This window comes from Quercus lobata, chromosome 8, assembly GCF_001633185.2.
Source record: "Quercus lobata isolate SW786 chromosome 8, ValleyOak3.0 Primary Assembly, whole genome shotgun sequence".
Lineage (NCBI taxonomy): Eukaryota > Viridiplantae > Streptophyta > Magnoliopsida > Fagales > Fagaceae > Quercus > Quercus lobata.
In genome coordinates this window covers 64264440-64285577 of record NC_044911.1, presented here as the reverse complement: position 1 = coordinate 64285577, position 21138 = coordinate 64264440, and the positions used below count along the sequence as shown (strand labels likewise).

Genomic DNA, 21138 nt, shown 5'->3' with positions numbered 1-21138 from the left:
TTCAAGAAATAAAAAGTTAATTGGTGATATTTTGCATTTAAATTGTTTAATTAAGTTGATAAAATAACTAACCATTATAATCACACATTATTGTTAGTTTTAGTTTTCTTGATTATGTGCCTAATAGAGTAATTATGTATCTTATTTTTAATGATGTGACAATCGTTTTTATTAAAAAAAAAAAAAAAAATACATTTCAACAAAACCCACCGCCCTCTCCATTAATTACCATTTGTCCAGTTATTTCCAAGAAATTGACTTGCAGATTTGAAGTGCAACAACTTCTTATCTTTTCTTATCTCTTTCATTTTTTTAAAAAAATTTAATTAATTATTTTTTAAAATTTTTAAGAGGACTTGACATCCCTGACCTGTTCCTAAAAAAAAAGAAAAGAAAAGAAAAGAAAAAATAAAGCCCAAAAAGCCCACTAAAGTAAGAAGCCGAGTCCACTAGCTTACCTGCAACAGGCTACATCAACTAGTGCCGTTTGAACTGGAATTCCAAAGACACAAACATTACACTCCGAGTAGGAGGGGTGTACAAAGGTAACCACCGCAGACTTGGGAAGATCTGCTTCGTACCATGCGCACGTTAGCCTCCCACCTCACTTCTGTAAATCTTTCTTCTTCTTCATACTTGCTTTGATTTTTTTTTTTTTTTTTTCATCATTTAGTTTAGCTTGATGTAACTTGGGGTTTATGGGTTTTATATATATGCAGTATTTGTGTAGAAGAAAACTTGGATGCAATGTACAGTCTCGCAGTTCCTCATCATTCAATGTAAAAGGTCACTGCTTTCCCTTTTTTCCAATTACCCTTTTCTCTAATTACGCTTACCCAATTTGTGTGTGTGTGTGTGTGTGTGTGTGTGTTTTTAATTTTAAATTTAAACATGTACTTCATGAGGATTTTGGTTAGAATGTGATTTATATGAAGAGAAGCACGGCAAAGTTTTTCAATTTTCTTTTGATTGAAAAAAGAAAAAGACAAAAGAAACTCATTTGTCAATTGGGTTTCAATTTTACTTGCAGATGAGCTCTCCATTGAGAAGGATGCTGAAAGAAAGATAGGGTGGTTATTGAAACTAATCTTTGCTGGGACTGCATCAGCTGTTGCTTACCAGTTATTTCCGTATTTGGGTCTGTCAATTGGTTTAATACACAACCTTGAAATGGCTTATTTAGTCAAAATTTACTATCTTTGCAGTTCTAGGCTGACAAGATTGTTGTAATTTACATTTCCAGGTGATAATTTGATGCAACAGTCTGTGTCGCTGTTACATGTCAAGGATCCTTTGTTTAAGAGAATGGGAGCATCTCGGTTAGCTCGTTTTGCAATAGATGGTAACTTTAATTTCTCTATGCTTTTGATGTCAGTTTTTCTTAAGAAACTTCACTCATTGTTACTTTATCAACAAAGTGTAAATCTTTGTTTTTTTGGTTTTATTTTTAAATTAGTAATGTGTATGTGTGAGTGTTACATGTCATATGTCATAAGTTGTGCTGGATAGAGTATCTTATTTTTCTTGTGAAACGTGGCTGCTTTGGCTTTTTGCTAGAGGAGAGTTGTGATTCAGTCTTGAAATGATATCATGTAAAACTGCAACTTGCCTTGCTTCAAAGACTAAAAACTTAGAGTAGTTGGTTCTGGGATTAGATTCTCCAGTTTTTCCTTTTCCTCATGCCCTGCACGGGTCTTATATTAGCAGAGCCACAGTGAGGTGAATCGACCAATAAATTATACTCACCATGTTTTAAGGGCAACAATAATGAATTCTGGCATTCTGTTCATACAAACTTCTGTGTGGTTGAGCTGGGTAATATGTTAAGTAACTAGTTCTTGACTCTTCAACTGTCTGAAACTCTGGTTGTCAATACTTTTGTTAATTTTTTCCTATTGGTTTTCAATCTTAATCTACAGATAGCAGGCACATGAAATTGATGCGGTAGAAGCTGAAGTCTTATAACTGATTACTGCCTATTGCCTCATATATAACTTTTGCTTTCCTTTCAATTTATAGATGAAAGGAGGATGAAAATAGTAGAGACTGGTGGGGCTCAAGAGCTCATAAATATGTTGGGGGCTGCTAAAGATGACCGCACACGGAAGGAAGCTTTGAAGGCCCTTACAGCCCTCTCACACTCAGGTTAATTTCATAGTTACATTCAATAGTTTAAATGTCTATATTCATGTTAGCACTTCCTATGAAAACCTGTTTCTTCATACTTCTCAAGGGGAAAAAAAATTGTTTTTTTATGTGCATATTGTCTTACCGGTGAGCTTTTTTTCTTGGTGATTAACTATGGTTTTTCTAAATTTGGAATATATTGTGGAAAGAATATTCAGCTTGTACAATCACAATTAAAACTGGACTCTATTGGAACAGTTCCATTGTGTTGTAACTAGTTAAAACCATTTGGGAAGAGGAAGGCGTTAGATAAGGGGCTTACAACATTTGTCTTGCTGGAATTCAGGTGCTTGGTTTGGGCAGGGAATGGGAATGACCATTCAAATGACGAAATATAATTTTACACCAAAAGTGGGATGCTCATCCCCATGCCTGTTCGAATAAGAAATCATTATCACCACCACCTTGCCTCTGTCACAGGATGAACTACATTCATTGCATTTGGCATTAAAGGGGGGAATGGAATATAAATTTCTATTCCTTACCTTCTCATATAAGTCTCATTTCATTCATTTCCAACAAACCAAATGTAGCTTTAAAATCACTAGATGCATGAGCCATATACCCCTACATTCACATTTTGATACAAAATTATGACTATCATGAGATACAGAAACTTGTGTGTGTGTGAAATAGACTTTAACTAATGTTTGTAACAGAATATGGGTAAGAAGTTGATATGTTGGTTAGTCCAATATGTGATACTAACATTAAGGAAAGGCAAGATGCTTTAATATGGAATATTCAAAAGCCTTGTGCTTTGTATAAGGGAAAATTTACTGTCTCAGACAATATGGTGTATTTTAAGAACAGCTTCAGTATTTCAGTTACTGTTGTATTTCCCTCTAGGTTGCTAAATTTACTCTCATTTTTCAGATGAAGCTGTTAGAGCTTTACACCTTGCTGGGGCTATCTCAGTTATCAGGTCTGCCCCACATTCCGTTGAGGATGCAGATGTTGAAAAATACAAGTCAAGCTTGCTGAAGAGATTCCAAGACCTAAGATATGATGTTTCATCTTGAGATGTGACCAGGGTATTTGCCTTTAACTTAAGTCTTCAAACACCAATAGTAAAATAAAGAAAAGTATGTCTGCATGTGCAAGGAACTATGGTTTGTAAAGATAAGTTAGAATGCCTCCTCTATCTTTTTGTTTAATCTAATAAGAAGAGTTTCAAAATTTTGTTCTTTTTAAAATTGGCTTTGTTTCTCGGCTAAACGATTCTTTTTATTCACTTCATTTTCTGTGCTTTATTTATGTTGTGGGTGATTCCTTGTAGAAAACTCTGACAGCAGGCCACAATGGCATTAGTGCATGTTCATAAATCTCAAATTTTAGTGGCCAACTTCTTTGATACATGCTTACATTATACAGCTTAGTTCTTTATCTTGGTAGTTTAAAATGTGTTTGATTCAGACTTCCTTCACAGAGGTGCACATAATTTACTAGTTCTCCACGCAACCACCTCTAGATTCTTTCTGTGCGCGTGTGCACGAGCACAATATACAATAATGTTGCTAAGAGAGGTAAGCATCATCTTCTTATCAAATTTATGATAATGTTGTTTTTGGATTAAGATAGCTTGAACCCAGTTAATTACTTTAACTACCCAAGTTAATTGATTAAGTTCAATTGCATGGACATCGTGAAGGTACCAACAAATCACTAAATAAATTAAATGCAACGGAAAATAAATTGATACGGTGATTTGTTGACAAATGGGAAAGACTTTACAAGACAAAAACTCCACCGGATGATTTTTAGGTCACTACTTCTAAGAATCTAATAATCAACAATCAAGCGGTTACAAGTATAAAAAATCTTACCAATTATCCTGGCCTATCCCACAATACCAACTTACAGTTGAAACTTCGCTCCAATACCCAATTAGATTTAAACTTGTAGTAGCCTTCTTTCCTTTGATGCACAAATCTCCAATTTGTTACTAACGCATTTTTCACGGATCCCAGTACGTGACTAATTCCAACAACTTGAATGGACGTTGTTGGTTACGAAGTTCTTCACTTCATCAATAATGAAGATCAGTAAGTACTTGGTTACAAAACCTTATGATGTATAAACACAATAGCTTCTCACAAAAAAAATAAGTCTATTGGTCTCTGTATCCGTATGTAACGGCTCTTAAAATAAGCTTTATACATGTCTAAGGTCGTGAGAAAAAAAACCCTAAACAATTACACAAGCCTAGGTTGAATTTCAGATCTGAAAATTTTGCAATTGTAATTCTCGATAGATTGAGTTGCTGTCGAGCTACATATTGAGTTTCACACTAAGTCTCAATAGCAGGCATCTGTTGAGACTTAATGAACAACCTTTTTTCACTTGTTTCTTAGATCAATCTCCATGTCTTTAATACTTGGCTTGAAAAACATGTTTCTTGAAATACTAAATCCATTTTAGATTTATCCAATTACAAATAAATTGCATTTTATCAATGATTAGCCAATTATAATAAAATATGACCCTAAAAATCTTCCCCTTTGGCAATCTGTGACAAAACTACAAACAACAATTATGAGAGAAGTCAAACATAACTTACAAGAATACATAAGTCTAACCCTACTACGAACTCTTGAAAAACTTTGCAATTTGCAAGAAGAGAAATCATGGCATGGTAAACTTGCAACCTGTCTTAGCTTAAACAAGATTCATCAAGGCATCAAATGTGAAATATAGACAAGTTGTATACAAGAAAAAACATGCAAATAATACAATGTAGGTAAAAGTGGTCACAAGACTAAAGTACATGAAGTGAGAAAAGATACATAAAAACTTCACTACATCCCTCAAAGTACTCTCCTTCTATTTAGTATATTCTATGCTAGGTCTCCCTCTAACAAAAAGACTTCTCTCATCTACAAAAATAAACAGAATCAAAATCACCTGAAAAATTACTTTCAATGAATAGATGAGATAGAATGTGGGTTAGAAACCAGGCCCCCAAATCAAAGCCAAAAAGGCTTCAGCGGGGGCAGACATGAGCACCAACTAATGAGATGTTTCTTTTCAACAAGTATTTCACAACTGTTAAGGTGGTATGTAATGATTACTGTATAAAAAAAATGTAGATTTAAAAATAATAAAGGGAAATGCTAACGAGTGCTCTTATGACACTGGTTAAGAATCCAGTTAAAGAAAGTTTTTATGGGAAAAAAAAAAAACAATTAATTTTTTGACAACTTTTTTTTATTTCCCATAACGAGTGCCCTTAGAGCACTTATTAGCATGACTCATAAATAAATAAGGACTATCACTAGCAAACAACAGTAAAGCAAATAACAAAGGTTACAAATAACAATAGGTCACGCATTAGAAAGAGAGCATTAATCAATAAAAATCATAATCAATATGTACAACTCAAATCCACAAATCAGTTGTCTGATATAAATAAATATATATATATCATGAGAGTTTGAGGTACATTCATGAAAATTTCCCTACATCAAATGCCATCAATTTGGCAAAACAAAAAGAAATCCCTACATCAAATGCCATCTATTCGGAAAAACAAAAAGAAATCCCTGAGTTTACTTGTCATTGGCATCATCAGTTCTGGTTATGTGGCATCTAGACAAACGCATTGACTTAGAGAAGTCGAGCGTCTCCATCCCAAAGCTGGTATCTCCTGATGGTTTGCTAGCAAGTGGCACAGTAGGCTGGGAAGATGAGGGAACAAAAGATGTAATCGGTTGAGGCACAAAACAATGAGCAACATCTTGAGAGCTTCGGATATTGAAAAGTTTAGAAATCAATGATTGGTAAAGATATTCCAGGCGACCAAATATGCTCTGTCTCTCCTCAATCAAAGCTCTGTTTGCAGCATCCCAAGCGTGTTTAAGAGAGGCCATCTCAGACTGTACAGCTGTGAACTCTATAGAGTACACGTCATGCTTCTTGGTAATTTCAAGCACATCACACGGCCTAGTGAGCCTAACACTCTCTACATCTGTCGCCAATGGATGCCATCTAGGATGTGGGTGATCAGTGCGCTTTCTCTTACCTAGCAACCAAGACCTTGCAGTGGTAATGAAATCATCATTAGTATGTATACTGTTGTCATCAGCAGCATCATCAACTCCTGCTGCCTCAGCACTAGCGGTACCAATTACTATACTCCCCGCTTCCTTAACCCCGTCAGCCTCCACAGAGATGGGAGGCAAAGATTGGGTAGTGGCTTCATGGGCATCCTCCATAGAATGAATAATCAAAGCCATTGCGTCATCCATCAAAAGCTGCAGCACATCGGGGACAGACTGGGGAACAAGGAGTGGATTGACATCGGGGACAGATGGGGGAACAAGAAGTGGATTGGATGGCAAGTTCGAAACAGGTGGCTTCCCGTGATCAGCAGACATAGGGTGAGTCCCATCTCCAAAGCCAAACACCTATACAAAAAGTGAAGAATATTAAGACGCGGGGCTCATAACGACAAACCAGGAATGTAAATACTAAAAAAGAAAATCAGAAATAGTTTGAAAAGTAAGTCTTAAACTAGGTTGATTCAATAATTGAGTTGTCATTTTCCCCACAAAATGCAGGTTATTTCTAGTTAGAACGAATGTTATTTACACAACCCAAGTAATAATATGGAATGGTGAATGGAGATATATACCGAGCCAAGAGAGAAGAAGCCTTCAATGCGACCTTGATTAGGGAAGGGGGTATTGATGACACAATGAGCAGAATACATGAATTTTGCTGTGAATAATCCACGGGCATACTCAACATCATAGTCCTTCTTCACTCCATATGTCTCCCCAAGGGCCTGAAAAATTACAATCCTAATAACACGCTTTTTGTCATCTCCGACTGGATAATTATCAATATATTGAAAGTGATCATTAGGAAGCTCGGGATTCCCAGACACGAGAAAACAAAAGAACCCATTCCCCAAGTGAAGCAAGCTTGATGAGGTGTAGGAGTCAACCAATGGAGGAAGATTATGGTAAATAGCATCCATCTCCTTGGAGATGGAGGGATGATAAAGGGTCCCCTCCTCAGCTAATGGGTCTTTTATTGCAGCTACAATGGTGCGTTGACATCCATAAAGAGTACCTTCTACAAACTCAGTCCCGCCAAAGAATGATAAGCGGGAGAAGAAAGGGAGGTTTAGGTAATTTGCCCATTGATTTGTATCAAAATCAAAACAGTAGAGGCAGTAACGGCTAATCTCACAAGCTACAAGAAGAACCTTTTTTCCCACGATAGAATGCCAGCTCCATTCAGTGTTGTCCCTAATTGGAGGTTGATTTGGCAACACTGTCCACTTATCAACTACAGGATCATAGACTTCAAACAAAGCATGGGTTTCTATGTCATTCTTGATATATGGTTTGCGGGGTGGTTTTTTTTGGTACAGTAAGTCAAAATGGGATTGGTCTGGCAATTCGTAAGTGCTTCCAAGCACGTAAATCTTGTGATCGATCACAAAGGCCAAGGGGTGAGCCTTTCCAGTGTTCATGGGTGTACCATTTATCAACTTTTTGGTGGTGGGATCAAAAATATAGAGGTCTAGCGGATATATGAAGCGTTTTACATGCTGGTATTTTCTATCGACATCCTGATCAACGGATGGGGGATCCAATTCATGGTATTTGCCACCAAACAAGTAAAACTTAGAACCCAACTGAACGCAACACATGGCAACAGGGTATTCTACACTTTTGAGTTGGAGGATTGGGTTTGGGGTGGGAAGTGGATTGGGGCTATTTATTATTGCTTCGGATTTGGTTGGGGGAGGAGGGATAGGGTTTGGTACGGTAATTTCATATATTGAATATATAACAGGGCCATAGGTATGGCTTAAACATACGTATAGTTTTGTCGCTGATGCTTTGGGCGCACAATCCTCTGCTCTTGCTACACAATCCTCCGCTTCTCTCTTTTCCGAAGCCATCGATGAAGCACTAGGGTTTTGATTCTGAAGGGCGGTTCTGATGATTCTGAAGGGAGTTTAGTAATTTCAAATTCGCAGTTGCGACTAGCGAGGGCGGGTATCAGATTCAGAGTCCCACACGATATATATATAGGAATCGTATTGTTCAATTTTCAGGGCGGTGTTTGAGTTTGAGTTTGAGTGTTATTGAAATACCTGTTGGGCTTGCTTGCCGGCCTAAAACAAAACGAAAGTGGGATAAATTTTTAGCTCTGCACATGTCCCAACAAAATGGGCCTTTTCCTTCCATAAATAAATTAGGCCTATAACTATAAGCTTCCCACAAGGTAAAGTACAGCGAATGGGTTATGGGTAGGGAAAAAGTTGCGCTATATGGGCCTCATTAATAAGAGCTTAGCCCTTTTTTTTTTCTCTATATAAGAGCCCATTTTTATTTAGTGTGAGCTCCTGCAGTTTCGAATGGCTCTATCGTATTCGTATTCAATCAATTGTCTTAGACGAAGATGATCCTAAAATGAAAACCCTTGAAGATAATCTTCTTTTTGTTGGGAATATAATAGAAACAACTTACTTTTTGTGATTATACTTATTTAACTATAAGTAATATCACAAATAGATGTGATAGCAAAATAATAATACGTAATCTTAAGCTATGAGCAATTCTAAGCTGTGGTTTATTTGTACTACATAAATGGCAGGAAAGTCATTTGAGAAATATGCAAATGTATTTAGAAGTATGGGTATATGTAGATGCATTAAGCTACAAGTTTATTTTGAGAATTGTGTGCAATTTATCTTCGCCTTGACAAGTGACCATCTGTATCAGTAAACACCTGGTTTATGCGTACAGATAAACCATTTGTTCAGTGTGTTTCAAGTTTTACTAAATTTAATAAAACTTCTTTGTAGTCACTGTTTTCCTGTTTAATGATCCAATCAAACAATAACACGTGATCAACCACCACAATTGCAAAGACATCAATACAGTGTATGATACTGTTGTCCACAGAATAAGATTTATCACAAAAATACTACCACTGTAGTTTCCACTGATTTATGGAAAAAAAAAAAGAAACAAATCTCTACCGTCAAGTACTAAAAGAATATGGTAATCCAGTACATTAGAGTATTCAAAAGAGAAATCTAGCACTAGCAGGTACATGGTTAAGGGGTTAGGTTGCCTTGAATACTCATCTGAAATGATCAGCCAGAGCTCTCATCCATCTACTCTAACTGATTAAGTGACTCAACCTCCTCCTCTTCAATCCCTCTGCTGTCTTATGAATTCATCAGGCAAGGTGTAATCTAAAATATTCACACAAAGTTGCCTCTGCAGAAACATCACAAGCCAATACAAAGTTTAGGTAAATATCTATTGATGTAGGATCTTATTAAAATCTGATTTAAGATGAAAATGCATAACAACTAAAAAGCAAAAGCTTCAGAGGCACATTAATACATGGCATATGCAGCATGTAACAATAGTACAACACCCCATAAAAAAAAAAAAAAAAAACAATAGTTCAACACTCTAATATTTGCCACACACTGTTAATACTTTTTTGTGAAGAGAGATGCAACAAAATACCTTAATTAAGCTGAATTTATCCCCTTCATACATGGCAAAATTAGGGAAGTTAAGAGTTAAGTTGCACTACTCTTAAGGGCTAAGAACAGTAATCAGATACGATTTAAGCAAACTACTTAAAGGGCCAGACAGGAAAGTTGTAGTTAAAAGGATACAACTGTAAAATTGCCAAGGACACAAGAGAAGGATTGTCTCACATTACCTTTAGGCAAAAGCCGATATTCCCTTAAACCTTAAGTTTTAGCTGAGCTGCGATCAAGGACATGGAGACTAACAGACAGCCGTAGAGCTGGGAAGTCTTTAGTTCAACAAATTTAGCTTTCATGTAATCGGAATTAGGCTGTGCAACATAAGCTTTTCTTATATTCGTTTTTCGACTTACGTAAGTACCATTAAAATGTGTATGAATCACCCTTATGAATCTGATAAAACCCCGTGGTGATGAGTCATACAACGAGTGCTTGAACATTTTCGCTAGGGGACCATCTTTGGGTATGAGAAAGGACCAGTTGTTGTAATCTTTAAATTTCCGAAAATAAAGATCTAGCGTTCTTTGAAGGGTTGATCCGGCACTTTCATACACTCCATCGAATTTGATAAAAAAGTAAAATCGTTCCGTCCAAGACCATAAACAAGGATGGTTAAACAGAATTTTCCAGCTTGCCAACGTTCCATCTGAGTTTTGAAGAACTTGAAAGAAGTGAAGGAAATCATCCGATAGAGAATGAACATTTTCTATTTTTAGAATTACCCTAAATATCAGATCAAATAACTCCTTCATATCATTCTTGATGGCTGCTTTTCCCCATCCCATTTGTTGGGGTCCATAACAAATACCACCCTCTCAATGTTTTTCACAGCCTCACGATTATAAGGATCAAAAGCTTCATTAAAAACTAAAACGGAATCAAAATTTGATAGATTTCCACAGCTCTTTCCATGAGCATGCCAAAAACGTACCTCTTTCAACAGTGCTCTAAGCAGCTGCAGGGACCTTTTTGAAGGTCGATACACCCCCCAGCTCTGATACGCTTTTGAGAAGGTTCTTTCATTCAGTGAAAGCCAATCTCTAAGAGAGAGATTGTATTTCTCAATGCGGACTACATAACGATCATTTTCGTTGATGCAGTAAGGAACCGTTGTTTCATCGCCATCGCCAATTTCACAGAACGACTTCTTGGAACTTCGACCATAGACATCATACTTTATGGGGTTCTCTGAAAAGGGATGCCGAAATGTAAGTTTGAGGTTTCCCCTAGCGCCATCTTCATCTCTATCTCTGATTCTTGGGGCTAAGAAGGAAGACATTCTTGAGGGATAGAGACTTCTGAAACAAAAGAGAGGTATTCTTGAAAGAGAGAAAGGGGTTGTTTGGGTTTTGAAAGAGGCGGGGAAACACTCTTATCTCTCTCTCTCTCTCTAACTTAGATACACACCGCTCTCTATAGTTTATATATAAATAATTAAACTAATTAATAGTATTATAACGGCATCTACAAATGTCCGTCGTTTCACATTACTTTTTTTTTTTTTTTTGTAATATAAAGGCTTAACTAAAAAACTCTTTTAGTGTTTGAAGTGTGACAAATTACATGATTCTAAAAAATATATATACATATAAGTGTGTGTGTGTGAGAGAGACAAATTACAACGAATAAAGCACTAAAATTATGAATTTATATAGAGAATAATGGATTGTTGAGTTTTTTTTTTTTAACAAAAATATTGAAAAAATCAATTTTACGAAGCCTAGACACACTTTCCAACAAAAGAAAGTGACCATATATTTCGTGACCAAATAGCATTTTCCACCTACTCAACCATGTGTGCCACTGGTATCAATATTTTAAGAACAACGCGGTGGTGATGGCAGTAGTATTTCCCGGAAAAATCTTTTAAATTTGACTAAAACAAAGAAAATGGAATTAAGGGAAATAAAATTCCGAGTATTATCTCTATGCCGGCACCAAATTCTTGTACTCATGAAATATTTATTTTCAAACCGTTGACACTTAAAATTCAATAGTCGTTAGCTTTTGCGTGTGTTTCACTACTCCCAATCTCGTACTCTTCTTCCTCTTTGTAATGCCAATTACCAAATTCTTTCTGTTTCCCCATGCACATAATATTCACCCATATAAAGTTTAGAGTCTAGACCAACCCTCCCTCTCATTGTCTTGGTAAAAAAACATTTATAACACAAAGTCACAAACATTGATACATACCTTAAACCCTTTCATATAGCTCCCCAAAACAACTTCTCCAATGGCTTCTTCCCTTTCTAAATCCCGACATGTTTCATGCAACACTTTTCATGTTATTTTTTTCGTTTTCCTTCTAGTTGGTTCTTGCACAGCAACTAGACCTGGTGTGATGGTAATGGTGGACAGAAAATCAACGGTGAATTCGGAACATATGAAGACTCTCCCGGAAAATCAACGGTTTGAGGCACTGGCATACTTTCATGAGTTTCATCATCCGCCTCCTCCCACAATGTCTGCCTTGTCTCCTCTTCCTACTTCTCTTCCATCTCACAGGTATGTCGTAACAGTAGTCCCCCCCAAAAAAAAAAATTTATAATAATAAACCATTGGTTTTTAATTATTTATTACTACGATCCAACCTCTTTTAATTTCGTAACAGGGATGGACTGTAGCTGACGAACCTCAAAGTTGTTTCCGAAGTAGTTGGCATCCTCACAGGCATTGTTTTACTCATTGTTACAATATACAATTGTACTGGGTCCAGGAATGCCAGCAATGATGGTGTCCAAACGATCGATGCTCCCAGTCCCAGCACACTACCGGGCGATAACGATACTGCTACCACCAACGGAACCAACCAGGAGTAACCCCTAGACACTCCCCTTGCTTATTTGTTCGTCATATTGCATGTTCAGTTCTCGGTTGGAATACAAACTTGTGTTTGCTTCTTAATATGTTTTCGAGACCTAAATAGTAAAATTGCTAGCTTGGATCTTTTTGATCTTTTGACTCCATGTTATTATTTTTTGAAGCTTTGCTATTTGTTGGAATCTAAATGTTGTGGTCACTGAGTTTCAGAATGGGGCCTTGACGTTGGTGATAGACTGGTCATTTAAAAAATAGATGCAAAATAAGTCATCATTTCGAAAGGACCAAATGCTTATTATTATTATTTTATATAATTCAATAGTTACAGTTATAATGGGGTGGAAAGAATCTGAACCGTAGACGTTTATATTGAAAATACTTAGAGATGTCAATTAAACTATAAAGCTCTGGTAAAAATTTGACAACCTTTTATTTAAAAAAAAAAAAAAAAAACTTTTGAGATTCTTAAAGCACCTTAACATCCCTTCAAAAAGCCAAAGACCCATGGTATTGTCTCAATTTTTTTTTTGCTGGCCAAAAACATCACACAAGTATTTATATTATATTAACTTCAACTCTATTTATTGTTGAAATTAAAGTGTGTTTGGAGCTTATTTTCATTGGTCCATTGAGCTTAAAAATACAACTCAAATGTATTGTTATACCTAGTGTGGGGGCTAATTATCTAGAAGATACTATTAAAACTGTATGAATTGGGCCTACAGGGTCCAATTTGAGGCCCAAGCCCAACAAGTATGGGGTATTGGTCCAAGGAGCCCAGAAACAATGAATTTATAGAGAGTGGGCTACATAATTGGGTCTTAGTGAAGTGGACAGTAGTTAAGGTTGGGCTACACAACAATTAGACACAAATAAATCCTGTTAATGTCCGTATATTCTCAGTTTGAGGAGATGGAATGGATGTTTGCTGGTTCTTGCTCTAAGTTTTCAGTTATTTTTCTGCTCTTCTGTTCTCCTCCCCTTTTTCGGTTCCTTTCCTCATGAGGACTCCCTTTCTTATATAGTCTTCTTGAAGCCATCATGACCCTACACTTGTTGATTATCTGGACCCTCACTTGAGTGCTTGTCCTATCGGACACCCCCTCCATCTTTCTGTGAGATGTGGTAGCCAAGGCAGCACTGTTCACAGGTCTTCTCCACATTAATGCGGCCAAAAAAGTAGCTGCAACACATTTAATGTGGCAGCTGCAGTCTCTCCTTGGATATTTTATGTTCCCTTCTTTGCCATGGGTCTGTGGGACTCGTCCTTGTTACTAATGTCCGTTAGGGTGGGTCCTTTTAGTAGGCAGAGTGCATATTTGAGCCATACTCGTCACGTCCGAGGAGACATTTCTCCTTGGACTGCCCTTTAAATGTCTTCATGCCCACGAGAACTGGGCTGGGAGCCCTTTTGGCACCCATGTCTTCTCCTCGGACGTGGTTGATCTTCCCGTATGGGGCCCAAGGCCCATTGTATGATTTTGGGCCTTTGCCCCTATAATAGCTCCTCAAAATTCCGGTTTTTCCCTCTTATCTGAGGAAAAAAGGTGAGATTTTGATATTTATTGGATAAATTATCACAATTTCTTGATTCACGCGTGTGGGAATACAATCTCACGTGCCTCATTATTGCTACAATCTCACGTGCCTCATTATTGCTACTAGCGTTTCATAGCTCACGGGGCGCCATTAATTGCACCAGGCGGCTTTATGTTCCCTCGCATCCAACGGTGAGGCACTTAATCAACGGTAGACATTCCTCCAATTCTTTGAGCGGGAGTAATCCCGTTTGTTTTTTCCTTACTATATAAGGCTTCTAAGGGGAATTACTTTCCCTTTTTTAGAAAAGACACTCAAGCATTCTAGAGCACTTCAGCACTTTCTCTCGCAAAACACTCAAAAGTCCATAGCCATTTTTGTAAGGATTCCTGGCTGATCCTTTGAAAGCTCGGGAGGTTTAGAACTCGCGCTACCCGTAAGTGTTCATTTCCTCGTATTCCTTAACTCTCCTTCTTTGTTGTTCTCCTCGGCCTCCTTCCATTAGCAAACCTTTTTCCGTGCCACCTAGGGTTAGTAGGACGGGTAAGTTTCAAAACCTAGTAGATTCTTCGACCGGCATGGAAGGTTTTAGGGTCAAATACCGTATCCTACAAGGAGTGGGTCTAGAATACTGCTCCTCAGACCAAATCCTAACCAAAAGAGAGACGGGGCAGGTCGTCATTCCTATGATCGCTTTCATAGAAGGAGGAATGACGATTCCCATGGGGAGGATAATTAGGGATTACTTGCGCGGTCATAAGCTAGCCCCCTACCAGTGTGCCGCTAATATGTTCCGGATCCTAGGGTGCGTAGACGCTCTAAACAAACAGATGAACCTCGGTCTCTCATGGCACGATATAGTTCACTTGTACAAGTGCCATTGCCTTAATGAGTTGTATTACCTGAAATCCAGGTCCGATGAGGTGAGGCTGATATCTTGCCTTCCCAAGTCCAACAAAGGCTTGAAGGACGATTATTTGATTGTCTCCGGAGTATGGCACGACGGTCTTCGCTGCCCAGTTAGAGCGGGAGCACTAGGTGGGGCACTCTAGGGTCAAGTCCCTCGGCGGGGATCTTAGTTTTGAGTTTTCCTTTCACTTATTTTGGTCTCTGTTTTGATTATTTGCCTTCTCGGACTGACATAACCCTCCCTTTGGATATTTTGCAGACAAAGTACACAGTACTCCGAGGATAAGTTTGGTCAACGTCCAAGCTCTCAACTACCTCCTAAGGTCCGAGATCTTTGTGAGCAAGGACGGGCAATTGCGTGCTGCTCATCTCATCTTGGACTACGAGCCTCTCTCTCATGCTTTCGTGGACGTGGGTCAAGTGATAAGGGCTGGGAGTCCCCGATTAGCCCGTATTGACGTTTCTAAGTCGGGCTTCCTTGCTCGGAGAGACCTACCACCAGTCCAACCGCCCACTCAGCACGTTCTCCAAGAGGTAGCCGTTCCAGGGGAGGGAATTAACTCCTCGCATTCGTCCCTCGAACTGAAATCGATCACTTCCATTTCAACGAGGAGGGCGAGGTATCAACGAGGCTCGTAGAGCTTTCAGATTTTGGCTCGGATCTTGATTGCTTCTCGGCCACTCACTCTCCTAGACTGGTAGTTGCTCGGATTGACATGAGCCAAGAAATTGAAGAGGAGGGTATGGACTTAAAGCCAAGATCCGGTCTGAAGGGGCTTATGTCCAATAGGAACAAGGGGCAATACTTCAAGGGTGCCCCTAAAGAGCAGGTTCTAGCTAAACTTCCTTCTCCTCATCCTCCTCCTTCCATTGACCCCGCGCTACAACCCATTCCCAACTTGAGGTGGAAAAGGCCAGTGGAAGAATTGGAGGAGGGTGAGGTCGGCCCCCAAAAGGCCAAACAACAAAAAAAAGGCAAGGAGCCCAAGGACAAGAGGACGAAGTCCATCGATAGCCGAGAGGAGGCTACCATTAGGAGGGAGCAGCGCACTTGGTCTCTTCGCCTAGAGTTGGACGGCGCCCCCATCCCGTGGAATGCAACTCTTTGGGAGTCCCAGCGGGGGTAGGTGTCTTACCTCGCTGAGGCCCTGCAGCAGCCCCTCCTTTTGCCTCGTGACATGGACGGGCTCCGAGCCACCAGGCAATCGGACCTCTTCATGTCATTGAAGAGAGACCTTGCTATGGTAAAATGAAGACTTTCCCTTGTTCAGGTTCCTTATTCCGTGTTCGTCTATCTGTCATTTTTGTTTTAATAATTCTTCTATTATTCCTGTGCAGGTCACCCAACAAGTCTTCGTGGCCGAGGAGTGGGCGAAGAATTCTCGGGAGGAGGGTGAATGTTGAGGTTCAGTCCCGCCTTGCCACGGAGAAGGCTGCGGGTGCCCTTAAACTTGAAAAGGAGCGCTTAAATGAGAAGATCAAAGAGGCATTTAAGGCCCGAGACAATGCTGAGGCGGGCCTTAAGACCACAACGAAGCAGGCCGAGGACATGCGCCAGCAGCTTCATATATCAGAAATAAACCTTGCGACCGAGAAGCAAATGGTCTCGGACCTTAAGGCGCAGCTGCTATAGGTGAAGGAGGCAGCTCGTTTGGCCAGGGAGGCGGCTGAGGCTGCGGTGGCAGCCTCTTATGAGCGTGTAGTGGCGGACACTGAAGTCAAGCTGACCGAGGAGGTGGCTGTGGTTTACAGGGACTACGTCACTGAGTCCTGGGGAGTAGCCGTGGACCAGGCGGCGATTCCTGCGGACTCCGACCTTAGGAGGATCGAGAATATCTTCTTTTCTGAGGATATTCATGAGATTCCAAGTTCGGATCCTCTTGAGGAGCCCCTTTCTGCCCCGACCACTGCTCCCGATTTCATCATACCTAAAGGGAAAGAGGGGAATGAGGAGGTACAGCCAACAGCCAAGGACAAGTCACTTGAGGATGCCTTCACTATAAGGGACGTTGTCACGCATGCCAAGGATGTCGGACCCAAACCTACAGCAAGAGGTGATCGTCCCAAGGCTGAGGGTCCTGTAAAGAGCTCAACCCAAGATAAAGTCTAGGACATTAGTGTAGGGTTTCTCTTGTAGTTGTTTTGTTCTGTTTTCCATTTCCTTAGCTTTTGTTAATGTTTGTAAGATGACACATCTTGGAGCTTAATGAATGATATAATTTCTTCTTTGAAGTTTATTTTATTGCTTCAACTTTTGTCTTCATTGTGAATGAATTTCAACTGTGTTACTAGATTTCTGATGATAATCCATTATTCGCAGTTTAAGTAATACGGCTAAGTATGAATGAGAGAATAAGACTCTTCCCCCATGATTTTGCGCCTTTTTGAGTGACTGATTTCCCCCAAGTCTGTGGTCCGAGGAGCCACGCAGGACCGGGGTTCTATTTACCACTTAGATAAAACTGCATAGTGGTTAATTTCCCCCAAGCCTGTGGTCCGAGGAGCCACGCAGGACCTAAGTTCTATTTAACACTTAGATAAAACTGTATAGTGACTAATTTCCCCCAAGCCTGTGGTCCGAGGAGCCACGCAGGACCTGGGTTATGTTTAACACTTAGATAAAACTGCATAGTGACTAATTTTCCCCAAGCCTGTGGTTCGAGGAGCCACGTAGGACCTAGGTTCTCTTTAACACTTAGATAAAACTGCATAGTGGTTAATTTCCCCCAAGCCTGTGGTCCGAGGAGCCACGCAAGACCTGGGTTCTGTTTAACACTTAGATAAAACTGCATAGTGGTTAATTTCCCCCAAGCCTGTGGTTCGAGGAGCCACGCAAGACCTGGGTTCTGTTTAACACTTAGATAAAACTGCATAGTGGTTAATTTCCCCCAAACTTGTGGTCCGAGAAGCCACACAGGACCTGGAATCTGTTTAACACTTAGACAAAAATCCACAGTGATTAATTTCCCCCAAGCCTGTGGTTCGAGGAGCCACACAGGACTTGGGTTCTGTTTAATACTTGGATAAAAATGCACAGTGATTAATTTTCCCCAAGCCTATGGTCCGAGGAGCCACGCAAGACTTGGGTTTTGTTTAACACTTGGATAAAAATGCACAGTAATTAATTTTCCCCAAGCCTATGGTCCGAGGAGCCACACAAGACTTGAGTTCTGTTTAACACTTAGATAAAAATGCACAGTGGGTAACACCAAGAGTACGGACTTTCATTAATAATAGTACATTTTCAGGTATTTACATTCCAGGGACGTGGCACTACATGTTTATCCAAATCTTCTAAAAAGTAGGCCCCTATGTTAGCCACCGAAGTGACACGATATGGCCTTTCCCAATTTGGTCCGAGCTTTCCCTACGCGGGATTTTTTGCAGTGCCCAGAAATTTTCTTAATACCAGATCCCCAGATGCTAGTGGCCTTAGTTTTACCTTGGCGTCATAACCTTACTTAAGTTTGTGTTGGTAGTAGGCAAGTTGGACCATTGCTCTTTCCCTTCTTTCCTTGATAAGGTCTACGGTTTTTTCCAGCAACTCATTATTGCCATTATGACAAAATAAGCTGGTCTTCAGTGTTGGGAAGTTTGTTTCTAGAGGAATGACGGCCTCGGCTCCATAGGTCATCGAAAAGGGGGTCTCCCCTTCGCGTCATCTAACCTCTTCTTCAGCTCATTTACTATGACCTTGTTGACGGCCTCGGCTTGCCCATTCCCCTGAGGGTAAGCCGGTGTAGAGTATCTATTCGCAATTCCCAACTCGCTGCAGTACCTTCTGAAAGCCTTACTATCGAACTGGAGATGGTTATCCGAGATTAGGGTGTGAGGGACTCCAAACCTGGTGACGATGTTTCTCCAAATAAACTTCTTGGCATCTACGTCTCTAATGTTTGCCAGTGGTTCGGCTTCGACCCATTTAGTGAAATAATCAGTGCCGACAAGAAGATACATCTTGTTCCCCACTGCTTTAGGAAATGGCCCTAGGATATCCAAGCCCCACTATGCGAACGGCCAAGGGCTAGACAGAGGATTGAGGGTCCCGCCCGGTTAATGTATATTTGGGGCAAACCTCTGACATTGGTCGCACTTCTTCATGTATTCGTGCGCCTCTTTTTGCATGCTCGGCCACCAGTAATCTTAGGTTATAGCTCTATGGGACAAGGACCTGCCCCCTGTATGGCTCCCATAAATTCCTTCGTGCAATTCCTTTAGGATAAGCTCCGTGGCATCAGGGTGTACGCATAGCAAATACGGTCCTGTAAATGAGCGCTTATACAGTTTCAAGTCCTCGGATAGCTAGAATCGAGAAGCCTTTCTTCTAATCTTGTCGGCCTCACTCTTCTCTTCGGGTAAGACGTCCTCCTTTAAAAACAATATTAAAGGGTCCATCTAGCTAGGCCCCGCCTTGATGCTGTGGACATGCATCAACTCGGCCTTCACCACCGAAGGCCTGTGTAGATCCTTCACCAGTATAACCCGAGGTAAACATTAAGCCGAGGAGGTGGCCAGCATGGCAAGAGAATCGGCATGGGTGTTTCCGCTTCTGGATACGTGCAGAAGGCTAAAAGAGTTAAAACGCAACCGCGAGCGTTTAGCTTGGACCAGGTACTCTTGCATTCTTTCATCCCTTACCTCCAATTCACCATTTACTTAACCTACAACAAGTCTTGAGTCTGAGAACATGTTTATGGATTTCCCGCCCAACTTCTGGACCATAGACATTCCTTCCAACAGGGCTTCATATTCTGCCTCGTTATTCGTGGCTGAAAAACCTAACCTTAGCGATTTTTCAATGGTAATTCCCTCAGGAGAAATCAAGACGAGTCCCACCCCAGAGCCCCTTTGATTTGCCGCACTGTCGTCATATGCCTTCCAACAGGTGGACCACTGAGGAGAGATTGTGCCAACTAGTTTTTCATCCATGCTCGGCATTTCTCCCCCTTCTTCTGGTAAAGGTTTAGCAAACTCAGCCACCAGATCCGCAAGGATTTGGCCCTTCACGGCATTGCGAGGCATGTACTTGATGTCGAAGGCGCTAAGAATGGTACCTCATTTAGCAATTCTCCCTGTGTAATCGGCACTTCGGAGTATAGACCTGAGAGGGAGTTAGGTTAAAACGACGACTGTGTGTGCCTAAAAATAGTGGGGGAGTTTCCACGTGGCCTAAACGATCGCCATGATGGCCTTTTCCAAGGGGAGGTAACAGATTTCAGCCTCGTGCAATGACTTGCTCATATAATAGATAGGCCGTTGTACGCCGTTGTCCATTTGGATCAGGACCAAACTCATTGCGTGGGGGGCCATGACGATGTAGGCGAATAAAACCTCGTCGGCTTCAAGACTACACATGACTGGTAGCCAAGACAGATACTCTTTGAGTTGCTGGAAGGCTAAGGCACATTCTTCAGTCCACTCGAACCCTTTCCACTTGTTTAATAAGAGAAAGAAAAGCCTACACCTATCCGCTGAACGAGAGATGAAATGATTCAAAGCGGCGATCATGCCGGTGAGCTTTCGGTCCTCCTTGGGGTTCCGAGGAGGCTGCATGCTGTGGATAGTTCTAATTTGGTCGGGGTTGACTTCAATACCCCTGTGGATCACCATATAGCCCAAGAACTTTCTTGATCCCACTCCGAATGAACATTTAGACACGTTCAGGCGTAGCCTGTGTCTCCTCAGGACTTTAAAGATATCCCCGAGGTCCCTCACATGCCCGGACACCAACTTACTCTTTACTACCATGTCATCTATATAGACTTTGATGCTCTTACCCATTTGCAGCTCAAACATCCTGGTCATCATCCTCTGGTAGGTAGAGTCGGTATTTTTCAAACCGAAAGGCATCACTTTATAGTGGTAATTTCCGATGGGAGTGACAAAAACTGTTTTTTCTTGGTCATTTGTAGCCAGGGGTATTTGATGATATCCTTGAAAGGCGTCTAAAAGCTCATTCGAGGATGTCCCGTGGTTGAGTCTACCAGTCAATCTATCCGAGGCATAGGGAAGGGGTCTTTCGAACAGGCTTTATTCAGGTCCGTGAAGTCCACGCAGACTCGCTATTTCCCACTCTTCTTCTTTACCACGACTGTATTGGCCAGCCACTTAGGGTAGAAGACCTCTTTGATAGCCCCTGCCCTTTT

At 40.4% G+C, this 21138-nt stretch overlaps 2 protein-coding genes across 2 annotated transcripts; one reads left to right on the top strand and one right to left on the bottom strand.

The window, feature by feature from the left end:
- The first annotated feature begins 434 nt into the window (after positions 1–434).
- Positions 435–3515, top strand: LOC115957417. The gene is made up of 6 exons (XM_031075651.1): positions 435–612; positions 720–786; positions 1031–1138; positions 1244–1342; positions 2020–2145; positions 3064–3515. The coding sequence occupies exons 1-6, from the start codon at positions 583–585 to the stop codon at positions 3207–3209; spliced, it is 576 nt and encodes a 191-aa protein (XP_030931511.1). The 5' UTR covers positions 435–582; the 3' UTR covers positions 3210–3515.
- Positions 3516–5630: 2115 nt separating this feature from the next.
- LOC115957233 lies at positions 5631–8104 on the bottom strand. Its single transcript, XM_031075434.1, has 2 exons — positions 6821–8104; positions 5631–6593 (listed from the first exon to the last, which is right to left on the bottom strand). The coding sequence occupies exons 1-2, from the start codon at positions 8102–8104 to the stop codon at positions 5736–5738; spliced, it is 2142 nt and encodes a 713-aa protein (XP_030931294.1). The 3' UTR covers positions 5631–5735.
- Between the last annotated feature and the right edge of the window lie 13034 nt (positions 8105–21138).

Excerpts from the sequence above, each read along its gene's own strand:
- LOC115957417 (XM_031075651.1), top strand. The coding sequence starts at position 583 with ATGCGCACGTTAGCCTCCCACCTCACTTCT. Across the intron at positions 613-719 it reads TAGCCTCCCACCTCACTTCT|TATTTGTGTAGAAGAAAACT; the intron begins GTAAATCTTTCT and ends ATATATATGCAG. Across the intron at positions 1,139-1,243 it reads CCAGTTATTTCCGTATTTGG|GTGATAATTTGATGCAACAG; the intron begins GTCTGTCAATTG and ends TTACATTTCCAG.
- LOC115957233 (XM_031075434.1), bottom strand. The coding sequence starts at position 8,104 with ATGGCTTCGGAAAAGAGAGAAGCGGAGGATTGTGTAGCAAGAGCAGAG. Across the intron at positions 6,594-6,820 it reads GCTTCTTCTCTCTTGGCTCG|GTGTTTGGCTTTGGAGATGG; the intron begins GTATATATCTCC and ends CTTTTTGTATAG.